Below are 14578 nucleotides of genomic sequence, written 5' to 3' on the forward strand. Positions count from 1 at the left end.
AGAAGGGACAAGGACTGTAGCCTAGAGAGTGTCAGATGCAGAAAACAATCACTGCCTAGGAATATTGGATATCCCATTTGAAACAAGCCTAAATTATAAAAAATGCTGAATTAAAGAGTCCTCCAGGAGAGGATAAAGCAAAAAAATGTTTGAAATAGAGTTGTTGGTGATAGGTACTATGCTTGCCCTTGACTTCTGATTAAAAACCATGGCCTTGCCATGAAGGAGGCAAGGTCCCAGGTAGTGGAAGCAGTCACACACACACACACACACACACACACACACACACACACACACACACAGAGCTAAACCTGCTCAAAATTGTATTGCAAATAAGAAGTGAAAGCTAATAAAAAATCTTTTCTTTTAAGGTAAAGATTGAAAAAACTGTGTTGGAATCCCTTAAATCAGGCATACACATATAATAACAAATAACCCCAATTCTTCATTAAAATAGAAATTTTTTCTTGTCTAGTGAGATTGATCACTTTAAGCAAAGGAAAATTACAAAAATGAAATAAAATGAGCTCTAACATTAATCAGTCTCCCCAGCCTTATCCCTAAAACCACTCTCTTGTAAGATTTAATTCTTATTCAGGACATACGTATCAAATAGGTTAGAAATCAATGCAGAGGGGTACTTCACCCAGTGCATATAAATTCAATTTTATTTATAATGTATTATTAAATTCCATTTTTACAGAATCAACGCTTTCTTATATCAAATTCTGGCTGCCCTGAGTTTTTAAGGGGCTTTATTATACCACTGAGTCAGACAAAACTTAAATACAAACATTTTAATTATGTCATTTCACAATAGCAAGACATTTTCGCATTTATGTATATATATATATAAATATATATTCATATTTGTATATATAAATTTTATATAAGGAGCTGTGCTTTACAAGTGCTTTTTTCAATTCTGTCCATCTGAATGTCCCTCTCCCTCTCTTTTCCCCTATGCACCCTCATCCCCATAGCCATCTCTTTCACCAAAAAATTCTTACAAGCCATAACAGTCCTATCAAAACATAAAGGAGAGGGAGTCGCCGGAGGGAGGGAATATGGGGATATGTGTATAAATACAGCTGGTTGACTTTGGTGTACTTCAAAAACTGGTACAAGAGTGTAAAGCAATTATATTCCAATAAAGAGCTTTAACAAATAAAATAATCAAAATATCAAAAAAAAAAAAAAAAAGGAACAGACACTTGAAAGCAAAACAAGATGAAAGTGATGTGTACACAGATGCCCCCAGATCCATGGTCTTACTCAGAACTTATCTTCTTTACCAGTTCACAGGTGGCATTAGCCATCTAGTTCTCAGGACCTGCATCAAGGGGATGTAGTGTCTAGCCAGTGGTCTTTACGTCAAATTTACAACAAAACATATCATTTAGGATTTCTGATGCTGAGATTGAGTCCTCAGGTGGCAATCAGGATAAATAGGGATGGGACTAGAGGAATCAGGAATGAAGATACAGAAAGAACAGTCCTAGAGAGGAGGAGATGTTTAGAATCTTATAATATTTTATTGTCTATATATATAATATAGACAATAAAAAGCACATGTTTTCATTAGCACTCTAAAATTATAGCCCGATTTCATTATGCTGTGACTTTCAACTCACACAAAATTTAAAATGAGAATACAAGAATAACATGCATAGGCTAATAATATAGCTTTGCTGCCTTCAACTTCTAAATTTAGGGGACAAAATATGACTTACATATCTGTAATAATCAGCTGTCTTATGATGGTAGGTACATTACACACACACACACACACACACACACACACACACACACGAATCTCAAAAATCAAAGTTGGTTTTTAACTAAAAATAACTTTCAGGTACTTACAGTTATTCCTAGCTTTGAAAGTGACATGTTGATAACATCATTCACTGTGTCTGAATTTGTTACTGTTATAGTTACAGACTGCAAGAAGCAAGAAAAATTGCTATAAATAAGTTTTAAACAGGTGAGTAAATAACTATTGTCAAATTATTATCCATATTCTAAAGGCAAAGCTTGTTTTCAGGTAATGACAATGTTAAGCGCATGTAGAACACAAACCCCTAATTATAGTTGATTTCCATTTCTTTATATAACATGAAGCTAGCTAGGAGAAAGCATTTCAGTAAAACAGATATTTCTCTTAAAGGATTTGTGGCACACAAAATATAGAAGCTTAAGTAAGAAAGAGAAAGACAGAATTCTGAGAGGGCACATGGGCTGGTCTTCAGCACCTTAAGGCTGTGTCTATAATAGAGGAAGGATAGTTTAAAAAGAAGGATCTGGACCCTCTTCTCTCTTCCTGAGTTGTGTTTTTATAGTATGGTTTTATTGCTTTGCAATTACATAGTAAAGTAAATTAGTAAAATTAGAATAAGAGCTGGCTGTAAAATATATTTCTAAAAAAACTACTATTTATTGAGTACTTTCTCTGTGTCAGGTATCATGGTTACTAAGATTTTCATGATTGAAATCTGTTGAGGACTTCCCTGGTGGCACAGTGGTTAAGAATCCAGCTGACAATGCAGGGGACGCAGGTTCGATCCCTGGTCAGGGAAGATCCCTCATTCCGAGGAGCAACCAAGCCCGTGTGCCACAACTACTGAGGCTGCGCTCTCGAGCCCGAAAGTGACAACTGCTCCACCCGTGTGCCACAGCTACTGAAGCCTGCACGCCTAGAGCCTGTGCTCTGCAGCAAGAGAAGCCACCGCAATGAGAAGCCTGCGCACTGCAATGAAGAGTAGTCTCCTCTCGCTGCAACTAGAGAACGCCCTCGTGCACAGCAACAAAGACCCAATGCAGCCAAAAATAAATAAATTAATTAATTAATTAAAAAAAGAAATCTGTTGAGTCAATTAAATAAAATCAATGAATCTAGGAAATGAGATTGAAAATTTTAAAGATTCCAGTTCCATTCCAAACTCTGCCAGTGAATAGGGTATTTATAATAGCTCTACCACACATCACATTAAGAAACTGCTCCAAAAAAATAGGAAGACAATTTATAGAAAATTAATATGAGGTAATAATGATTAAAATTTTGCAAACTTGGTGAAAGACATAAATTTACAAATTCAAGAAGTTCAGAAAATGCTAAACAGGCAGATTCAAAAAAGACCATGCTTTGAAACTTCATCGCCACGCTGCTAAAAACGAAAAATAAAGAAAAAAATCTTGAAAGCAGCCAAAGAAAAATGACAAATCACATACAGGGGATTAATGTTTGAGCACAGAATACTCATCAGAAAACACAGAGACTAAAAGACAATGGAACATCTTTAAAGTGCTGAAAGGAAAACATTTGCAAACAAAATTCTATAGCCAGCAAAAATAGCCTTCAAGAGTTAAGGTGAGATAGACTTTTTAAAAAGTCTTTATTGACTTTATTATGATATTGCTTCTGTCTTATGTTTTTTGTTTTTTTTTTTGACCCTGAGGCACGTGGGATCTTATCTCCCTGACAAGGGATTGAACCTGCACCCCTTGCATTGGAAGGCAACGTCTTAACCACTTGGCTGCCAGGGAAGTCTCCCAAAGTAAAGACATTTTTAGATAAAAGAAACTAAGAAAATCTGTTAGCACCAGATCTGTACAAGAAAAGCTAAGGACAGTTTCCTCAGGATGAAATGAGGTAGTACCAGAGGGAAACTTGGATCTTCAGGAATGAAAAACATCAGAAATGTTTATTTTGTGTAAATTATATATAAAGTTGATTTTTTAAAATTTCAAGGTGATTTTCTGTGAAAAATTCTGAGTGTAACCTGCTGCCACAAATCAAAGCTGGCAGAGATAAAGAGTGGGCTTTGCTACAGGAGAACTCTCTAGTCTCATCTCCCTCAACCATTGCATTTATCTGGTGCTCAGAAACAGATCAGAATATTTGCATGGCTTTTGCTGTTGGCCAGGAAATAACTGTCTTAAACTACCTCTTCTTCTGTCTGCAAATACTATTTTGTGTGATCTAGAGCTACTGTAAACTAGAGCAGAACAGAATGTCATAAAAAATACCCAGAATATCTTGTCACTGTAAATGTTTTGGCTACTACAGTACACGTTCAGCAATTAAATTATATACAGATAACTGGGGCTAATGGTGTGACTTTTTTTTTTTCTCCAACAGCGTAAAGAAAATCAGGTAGAAATATGCTGGTAATTTCAGAGTGTCATCCCTTTCAGCTCAATTCGATCCTGACATTCTTCAGAATGAAAGACCTTTCAGAAGACTTCTGCATTTGACATGACTAAAAGCAACACCATCCCCTTGATCCTGTACTGGAAAGGGGACAGCACTGAGGTCAGCTGACAAAATGGGAACATGAATGGTTGATTAAAGTATTACATCAATGTTAAATTTAGTAAAGGTCATAACTGTGTGGTGGTTATATGAGAGAAGATCCTCATTCTTAGGAGATACCTCAGTATTTAAGCATAAAGGGCCATGGTGTATGTATGACCCTCAAAAATAGTTAGACACATACACCTACAGAGAGAGAGAGAGGGAGGGAGAAATGATAAAGCAAATGGAACAAAGTGTTCATAAATAGATGAATCTAGGTCAAGGGTATGTGGAGTATTCTTTGCACTATTTTTATTTTTGTAGCTTTTCTGTAAGTTTGCAATTATTCCAAATAAAAACATCACAGGAAAAAAAAAAAAACTGTGGAAACAATCCAAACCACAATGTATGTAAGTAGCAACAATTAGAAGAAAAAATGTTTAATTTCAATAGGAAATACCTGCTTATGAAAATTACTTTATTACAGTGAACCACTAAAGTCGTTATTAGAAGAATCCAGAGAAATATTATGGACACTTAACGGTCAGTATTCTTTCCATGCTTAAACAGTGTAGCTATCGTGGATTCCTCTTGCTTCATATTGCCTAGGATTCACTTTTTATGAGGGAGAGTCAAAAATTATCCGCACTCCGGTTATATTAAAACTTCTGTTGGCTGTACTGTCTTATCAGCGCTTTCTGTTCAAGGCTACTGTCTCCCCAGTCACTGGTGTGGAGGTGTGAACGTGTTACATCAGTTCATTTGTAACTGCAGTGCAAGCAAAAATGGATGCCCCACTTGTGATCTGCACAAAAGAAGAGCAGCGTGCAGTGATTTGTTTTTTGTGCTCTGAGGGTGTACCTGGTGCCGATATTTATCGAAGACTTTGTGCGCAGTATGGAGAAAGTGTTTTGTTGTGACGAAGTGTGTATGAATGGATAGAGGAGTTCAAGGAAGGTCACACAAGTGTTAGCCATCAAGAAGGAGCCAGATTCACTTCTGATGAAGAAGTGAAGACAGCAGTGCATTTGAACATTTTTAATGAGGGAATACGAAAGCTTGTTGACAGATGGACAAAGTGTGTTGAAAAGCGAGGGAATTACATCGAAAAATGATGTATTTGTCTTTTCTGAAAGTTAAATTCTACAGCCAGAGTGCAGATCATTTCTGACTCACCCTTGTGTGTGTGTGTGTGTGTGTGTGTAGACACACATTTTTATAGGAAAATACATGTTCCCACATAGTACTTTCTAAATACTCCCTCTCTCTTTCCACTCTCTTTCATTCTCCCTCCCTCCCACCCATCCCATCTCTCTCTCTCTCTCTTGCTCTCTCCTGTATATCTCTATCAGTTTCATTTTGCTAAGCCAAGAACTTGGAATTTCATGTTTGATCTTAAAAACACTTACACAGGCACAGTTCTTGATGTCCTCAGTGAAGATTTTGAGGGGAATGCTTTTTGGCTGGTCCTTCTCTTTGGCTAACTTGATGTACCTAATAAAATTCAGTAATAACCCAAAACAGAGTAGACGAATTAGCTATTAGCTTATTTTCAAATCAATCTGTGTTGCTAATATTTTAAATAGTCTTTTTTATTCTCAAAGCATATAGATAGACTCAACAAAATCAAATTAGGGGTTGGAAGAAAATATGCAAAAATGTTTCAGGAAAATAAGATATGACCCAGAAAATAACAGGTCTCCTTTGTCATGTGAGATGTGGGCAGCAGATCCAGTCCTCAAAGCTTTCCTGCCTAGATTGGCAGGCCCAGTGCCTTCCTGGGTTCAAGGGTAGGAAGTAGCAGTTGCTTTGAGAATCATTCAGTACAGTCAGTAACCTGCACTTATGGAAATTTAATATATGTTTTGAGAATAATGGTAGCTCCGGCCATCAGGATGGAGAAAAGCGAAAGATGAGAGTGATAATCAGAACTTCCTCAAAAATAAGCAGAACATACATGTAAATGAGAGAACAGTATTTTGCAGTAGGAGCCATGATAAATCTACACAAGAGGGTAGTCTAACAATTCCTACCAAAGAGAGGGAGAAAAGTTTGGGGGCACTGCCTTGAAGAGATTTGTATTCTTCTATCATGGATTAAAGATTTAAGATACGTATACAAAATACCTTTGAAGGAAAGAGTGCCATTTTTCCTTTAGTTTGGAAGAACTGTAATATTAAAAAATGGGAGAAAAAATTACATGAAATACTTACACTAACATATTAAGACTTGTACTAACATATCAAGTGCCATTCCAGATAAAAATATCAGCAGCCAGTTGTTAACCGATGTGTATGCATGTGTAAGTTGTACCTTCCTCATAACTGGGCTTTTGATGGATGGACTCTGCTCTTTTTCAAGCAGTATTACAGCGATCGCAAGTAGATCTTAAGAGAAATTGGTTTGGAATCTAAACACTTGATTGCAGCTGTGTGATGCAAGCTGTGTCATCACGGGCAAGTCGCTTAACCACTCTGAGCTTCAGTTTTCAGAACTGAAGAAGGGTTAATTATACCTCAGAGTGTTCTTGCAGCTGGAAGTGCGATTCAGGTATAAAGAACATTATTATTCAGATTACATCATACTTAGGAACTGGCATTTGGATGGAACTGTCTTGTCCCAGAAACAAGAGTATCTTTTTAGGGAAAAAACCCTACAGTATTTTATTCCTTTATGTGTATAGCGTATAGCAGATTGTAATACATTAAATTAGTTTCTAGAAAACACGTTTTTCAGTACTGTGATCCTCTGATCGAGATCAATCTACCTACTGCTAAGTTATTAAAGAGTAGTAGTTTGTCTGCTAAAGTTTGTGCAGCATTTACTATCCAAAGCTGAAAATGTTTTAAGTCTCATTCATGTGTGGACTTATCACTTACTAGCTTTTATTTATTGTAGTAAATTTCACATAACATAAAATTGACCATGAGTGACCTTCAGTACATTAACAGTATTGTGCAACCCTCACCACTATCTGGTTCTGGAGCATTTTCGTCACCCAAAAGCAAACCCAGTGTCCATTAAGCAGTCACTCCCCATCCCCCCACCCTCAGGCCCTGTACCACATTTTGTTTATACATTCATCAGCTGATAAACACTTAGGCTTGTTTATTTGGCTATTGTGGATAATGCTTCTGTGAGCATGTGTGTATAAATTTTTGTGTGGATGTGTGTTTTCATTTCCTTTGGGTATATACCCAGAATATATATGTTCTCCAGGGGCTGCCACATTTTATTTTCCTGTCCGCAACGCTGCTCCTGCCCCCTCCATCACCATTTCAGGACGTGTTTTAATCAGGAAGTGGAAATGCCCACTTATCTCCGCAACCGACATATGTACATGACACAGCTTCTAATTACTCATGGCAGTCTGCGGGAGAGCAAAACAGCCAATGGCAAAAGCGCTAGGTGCCAGGCATTGTCATACATGCCGTATATGTTCTTACACAGATTTTTAGCCAGTATGACACGTGTGAACCTGCCTTTCGCATTCCCCCCTCACTAGAAAACAAGAATCTTGGACCCTCCCTTATCATAATCTTTGAATATTCCCAGTTGAAACTGCTTCCTTTCACTTGCAACATGGAAAAGATGTTAAGCCATAGGAGCTGGTAATCTTTCGAGAAGTAAGTCATGGGAAGTAGACATGTAGAAAATGACACAAATCATGTTTCTTCCCAGAAAGCTTTGAAAACTTTCCTGAAGTCAACAGCTGCATTCCAGAATAGAGTATAAATTAACAACTTGGCAACATTTTCGTTGTCCTGTCTTTGTGATGGTGCCAGAGATTTTGGTGGAGTGGGGCGGGGGGGACAAGAAAGAGGAGTGTTGAGTGCCTGTGATGAACACTCAGTGTGCATAAGAATGAGACTTGAGGTGTGGTTGTTCCCGAAGGGCAGGCATAAGTGTTGTATGACCCCTGGGAACCCAGCAGTGTCGACCTAGGATGTCCACATTCCCCATCCTCACTCCAGCCTAAGGATGCGTCTTGGAAAACTGACCTGTACTCCATGAAATCATACCTTTGTTTTAGACTGTCACCCCTCTGCAGACACCAAATAAGATAACCTGTACACAGCAATTTAGGCGACCTAGTATTTGATGAAATGATGAATGTTATGTGTCTAATTAAATCCTGTTTTTAAGGGAATTAATTTGGGAATATAAAGTCAGTTTTTCAAATGTAATTGTACTTGCTCAAGAAAGATATTCTAGTGATTTAAAGACACAGATACTCCCTTGAGATTAGGGGGCAGGAAGTTGGAGCGGGTTCCTAGGGTCTTGCTCTCATGCTCCTCCTTCCAGATACACGAACACCATGAACACATGAAGATGCAACTTCCCAAGCTCACATGGCCCATTGAAAAACCGCTGGTCAAAACCAAAGGAAGTTATTCCAGTAGTTCCCACTATTTATGATCAATATGCACGTATTTGCACATAAAAACCATTTTTGGGGAAAGTACAAGGCATACAGGTGTCATGGGCTGTCAAAAGGTGAGTCACTGGCGTGATATACGATCAGATTTAAGTGTTTTCCTTTTTTAACCCTTACAAATACAGGACCAAGCTGTAGGTCTTACCTGAAGGTGGCCACAAAGTTCACCGTGGGCCAGCCTAGGACAAAGGACTTCCTGGCACCAATGTTGGCTTCACCAATTTTGTCTGTACAGTTGGCAGTCCACATGGTGCTCAGTGGTATTTCATTTTTTACCTTAAAGTTCTTTTTATACCTGGAAAGAACCAAACAACAGTTCTGTTAGTCTGTTTCTTAAATGTAATGGGAGAAGCTGTGTTCATGCTAAGGATGCTAGTTCTCACTGCTCCAGGGCAAAGCATGTCTCCTTCATCTCTGTTACTCTGTGTGCACAGCATAGCGAGTAGTTTGATAGACCTTTTCAAAGTGTGTGCTGAGCAGAGGCTGGTCCAGGAAGGCCCTGAAAACACTTCCTCGATGGCAGGAAATAGGCATTTTCTGAATGTTGAGTGTTGAGTATGGACCATCGTTTATATTTTAGAGCTTTTTTTAGAGAACCATTAACTCATTCTTATATTTGTTATTTATGACACTATATATTATATATGTATCTTTGTAATTATAATTTATTATACATTCACGTCTTGCCTACTTCAAAAAGTACTGAGGGGCTGAACAAAGATACATGGTACATGGTTTGTAAAAATAATTATACAGTCTTTTTCCTAGCAGAGACAGGCAAAATAAAAGCTGGGATTAGAGAGATTTAAAATACGTTTTCAACCTTAATTTTTAAAAACATTTTTTAGTATAGGTTATTTTAAGTTTCCTTTCTTAAGATTTTGTTCATACAATTTTCTCTTTGATTATAGCTAAAACTGAAAAACTGTTAGCATACAGGCTGAACCCCAACTTAAAAATCAGTCAATCTCAGACCAGTGGCTAGGATGTCTCATGTGTAAGTGATAGACATACTTCCCATTTATCTCTGGGGAGTCAGAAGGTGATTGTCACCAGTGAAACTGCTTTCTGACAGTTTCTGCTGATTCTCTTTTGACTTCTGATATGGAAACTACCATATCTTTTGGTTAATTCACAAATTTAACACTTAGGTGGGCCTAGGATTTAGATCTTTACAAGTCCTATGAAAGATGCCTAGGGGACTTGGGCACACTGCTCTGGAACTCCCCACTAGCCAGAACCACATGTAGAAACACTAAAGGTAGAATGAGATCAAAGACACCGCATGTGCAGAAATCCCTGTGACTCTACTGATTCATGGAACAGTTAAAGCTACAACTCTTCAGTGGGATTTATGAAATGAAAATAATTTTGCAGGAAGCCCACTTGAAGGATAATCTAGATTCAGTGAGCACTATGATATATATATATATATATATATATATATATATATATATATATATATATATATGGAAACATACCTTATAATTCAAGGTGGCTTTTTTCTACACTTAATTTCAACAGTTTTACCCTATGTCTGTGTATTTTAAGATTTCTATGAAACACAATTATCAGATAAAATTCTTTTTCTACATAGTAATTCTAAAGACATTATGAAGCTAAAAATATATGGCCAATGGGGAAGATAGACACATATCTGCTGGATTTTATAGATTTTTTTTTCTGATGTAGATATCCATGTGTATTGACACCCAAAGTACTGTGCAGAAACTTCCCAATACACTGACCTTGCAAAAGTCATTTCAGTAATTCTCTTCTTAGTGAAATGAAGTGCCAAAATTATCCACTCCCTTGAAACCAAACCTAGGAGTTATCCAAAAGTCCAGAGCATGGTTTCCACTCTCCTATAACATTGAGCACTTACCATATGCCAAGCACTGTTGTAAATATTTTATAAACACTATTTCCTTTAATTGTCAAACAACCACACCAGGCAGTCTTTTTTAGCCCCATTTTACAGATGAGGAAACTCACAGAGAGGTTAAGTGAATTGCCAAAAGCAGCAGAAACAGGGTTTGAACTCAGACAACCTGACTCATGAGCCTGTGCTCGTAACCACTTGGCCTCCATGGGTGTTGACCTGTAGGTCCCTGAAGAAGCCTCCTCCTCTTGCCTGTCCTCAGCCCCACCTCTTCCCACAGAGCCACCAGGCTTTCTGATGGGATTGTTCTTTTATTTGTGGAGTGAGATGATATATCTCATGATATTATACCAACAGAGCTAGATGCTAGCTTGGAAATGTTTAAACTGTATCACAACAAAGCTTTATACTACAGTGATTCTCCTAGGGTCTCATTGTGTTTCTTCACACTCAGTCACAACTCAGTGAGATTTTCTCAGTAGAAGTCAGAAAGAACAAAGCTAATGTAAACTAACTCGAGAAGAAGGGAGAGGAGGGCTGCAGTTTTAATTTCTATCGTGTGTCCCTTACTATGGATACCCCTCTCCTTTCCTTTACCTCAACCTTTATACCAGGGGGTAAGCCCCAATGGTTTGTGGAATTTATAGGAGTCTAGGGAGATTTCTCTTTACACAGGGGTGTCCCCTTAGATGCTTAGGAGAAGGGATTGTGGTGTATTCTGTAAGTATCTGTCATTTCACTGGTAAATTAATAGTAATCGTCATCTTTTGACCTAAATAAAATTCATTTTTCATTGTTTCTGTATTCTTCAATAACTAAACATGAGGACAGTGATGTCTAAAGACGGTGTGAGCTATGTACAGTCCCTTCCCATTTGTAAATTCTTCATGGACCTCTACTAGTATTAATATCTTAGTATTTACAAAGCAGATCCTGTTCTAAACAACAGAGGTAATAATTTTATTTGAAAAATAACTTATTAAGCATTCTAATGAATATCAAAAGTGATATTGAAGGTTTCATCTGAGTTTAATTCTTGAGAACAGAATTTTCTAGTGTATGTAGTATGAAAAAGAAAGGACAAAAACCTCAAAACAATTTTCACTGAATATTAACATCCCACACAACTGGAGAAATATAATTTCTTTGTGAAGAAATAAACATTTTAATCCCCCTTATTATTACATACAAGCTAAATTTTACTTATTCTGACCAACTACATAGGTAGCAATCAGCTGTTTATTCCATTTGTGTTGATTTCTGTAGCATCAGTCTAAAGATGAGTGAGTTTTCACCTGAAGTCTGAAGGTGAGCTGAGGTAAAAGGAAACTTCATTCATTCCCTCCACCCCTTCTTATGGCAAGTGGAAAAACTGGGTGCTAAACTCAGATTATTAATTGGAACAGATTGATTCAGGGCATAACACGGTCCTCCATCTAAAAAGATGAGGCACGACAGGGAAGAAGTACGTTTGTTATCACAGAAGGCTATTTCTTTTTTGTTGTTTCTTTCTGGAATAAAAAAAAAAAACAATTTTTCTTTCATATTAATAATGATCATGACTATACCTAAATGTATTATGGGAATGATCTTGTAGGTAGTTTTCTAAAAATTGTGGAGAAAATTTGTGCAAGGTTGGCGGCACTCAGTCCTGCTAGTTATTGCAATGGAAGAATTGTGTTCCCCCCGCTCCCTGCCAACACCTTCACACCCTGACGCCCTCACTGCCAACACAACTATATTTGGAGCTGGAGCTTTTAGGGTGTAATTAAGGCTTATGAGGTCATAAGGCTAAGATTCTAATCCAGTAGGATTCGTGGGCTTGTTAGAGGAGGGAGAGAGCTTTCTTCCACTCTCCCCGCATCCATGCACTGAGGAAATGCCATGTGAACATACAGTGAGAGGACAGCCATCTGCAAGCCAGGAAGAGAGCTCTCATTAGAACTTCCCTACGCTGGTGCCTGATCTTGGACCTCCAGCCTCCAGAACTATCAGAAAATAAGTTTCTGTTGTTTAAGCCACCAAGTCTATGGTATTCGTTGCATTTGTATTCAGGGTTGAGAGCAAAGTGCACCCAGTTGGTTCTGTCTCCAACATGTATTCCAGATCTGTCTGGCCTCATCTTTCATTTTCACTGTCAACCCCACGATGGAGCCTTTGTTCCTGTTCATCAGGACTGTTGCCTCCTCTAACTAGTCTCCCTGCTTCCACTCTTGCTTACCCAAAAGTCCATCATCTTCCAATAGTTAGAAAATTCTGCTAAAAATATAAACTAGATATGGCTCCTATCCTAGTTAAACACCCTTCAGCATAGTATTTCAACCCCTTCCAGGCCTGTGGAGACCCTCTGTGACCTGACTACCATATCACATCTAATGTCACGCCCCCTGCTTCAGGCTCCAGTCACACTGGCCTCCCCTGAACTCCTCCCTCCAGGGGACTGAGCCGCACCCACTTGGGCCTAGACGCCTAGGAGACTCATGCACCTTGGCTGGGGATGGTGGCTGCTGCTCACCCCGCAGGTCCAGTTTAGAGGCTGCCGCCTTGAGAGGTTCTCCTGCACAGCCCCTCTCTAAGATGGTCCCATCTTCTACACGGTACCCTATCTCCCTTGTATCAGAAGCACTCATCACAATCTGTAATTTCCCCCTCTTATTTTTATCATCTGTCTGCAAGCCCCAGGCAAGAGAGACGCTGTCATATTTTCCTACAATAAGGGTTAGCGAATGTGCAATTTTATGATCCTCGGGAGAGCATGTCATGTATACGCACTTGGTATTAGATATAAGCAACACATCGCTGTATAAGAAGAGGTGCTGCTTCTGCCTCCTCCAGCCTCTTTTGAGTTCTACGGGGCTGTGGATCAGCAGGGTATGATTGGCTCCCTCAGAGGATGTAGTATTTTGGCTGTGGGTGTCCACCTCAACGGAAGGGCTTCTCCTGCAAAACACAAACACCATAGAACAGCTAGTCGCTGGTCAGATGTGTGATGGAGTTTATGTTAAATGTCAAGCTCGACACACCTCTAAAAATTAGACTCAATCTCCCAAACAGGGCTTCATAGCTCAAACTCAGGAGTCAGTAAGTTATAGAACGTTACTGAAAGAAATGAGGTCACCTAGGGAGTTGATATGGACAGAGAACAGTTTCAGGAACAAAACCCTGGGGCATGTGGACTCTTAAAGGTGGGGAAAAGAAGAAAGCAGCAAAGCTGGTCAGGAACTGTTAGGAAGAGGAGAACCAAGAGGCCAAAGGTAGAGAGTAGGACAAGAAGGTAAAAACCACCACCACCAACAAACCAACAACAACCACCCAAAATAGGACAATCTGTGGCCTCATATAGATAAAATAAAAGGATATGGAGATTTGCAAAGACGTAATTACAATTCAGTTTCACGTGAACATAAAAATGTAGATAACTGAGGATTCTGGAAGATTGACCCCAATCTTATCTAAGTATTCCAATTTGGGGGAAAATTCTCAAAGATCAGCAAATAATGCTGGAAACATCAAAAAGTTTCTAAGTATGGTAGTGCTTAGCTATTATTTGGTTGAGCTATGACTACGCTCTAACATAACTCTCAGGTCATGATAGGTAAAACAACTAAGTTGAACAGAAAATACTCTTTGATAAATAGAACAGACATGTTCATAGATCTACAGAAAGTTCTCCCCCGTGGAGCCAAAAAAGTGTCTCCTACTCCCCACTCCACCCCAGGAATGTAAAGCTGCTCACTTGTGTTCAGCAGCACTGAATCCTATGAACACCAGTAGCTTTTCATGAAACCAGTGCTGAAGTTAAAAATTAGTTCATATGTCTTTGAGGAAATAAAACAAAACACTTCCTGTGACCACCATCTGTTTTGATGATCAAAAATAGTATATTAAAAGACTACCTGAGGCGGCGAAACCTTGACTGACCACCAAAAAGCTCAAAGTGCTTTCTGATTGACGCGAACAT

General features: G+C 38.6%; 1 protein-coding gene across 1 annotated transcript in view; it reads right to left on the bottom strand.

The window, feature by feature from the left end:
* LOC130844491 (rho GTPase-activating protein 20-like) overlaps positions 1-14578 on the bottom strand; it is a 29325-nt gene extending 14747 nt beyond the window's left edge. The window contains exons 1-6 of the mRNA XM_057720714.1: positions 14514-14578; positions 13390-13557; positions 8881-9030; positions 6424-6465; positions 5707-5791; positions 1867-1944 (exon numbers count right to left, since the gene is read on the bottom strand). Coding sequence (XP_057576697.1) covers positions 1867-1944; positions 5707-5791; positions 6424-6465; positions 8881-9030; positions 13390-13557; positions 14514-14578 — 588 coding nt within the window. The remainder of the gene's footprint in view (positions 1-1866; positions 1945-5706; positions 5792-6423; positions 6466-8880; positions 9031-13389; positions 13558-14513) is intronic.

The sequence above is a fragment of the Hippopotamus amphibius genome, chromosome 2 (assembly GCF_030028045.1).
Source record: "Hippopotamus amphibius kiboko isolate mHipAmp2 chromosome 2, mHipAmp2.hap2, whole genome shotgun sequence".
Classification (NCBI taxonomy): Eukaryota; Metazoa; Chordata; class Mammalia; order Artiodactyla; family Hippopotamidae; genus Hippopotamus; species Hippopotamus amphibius.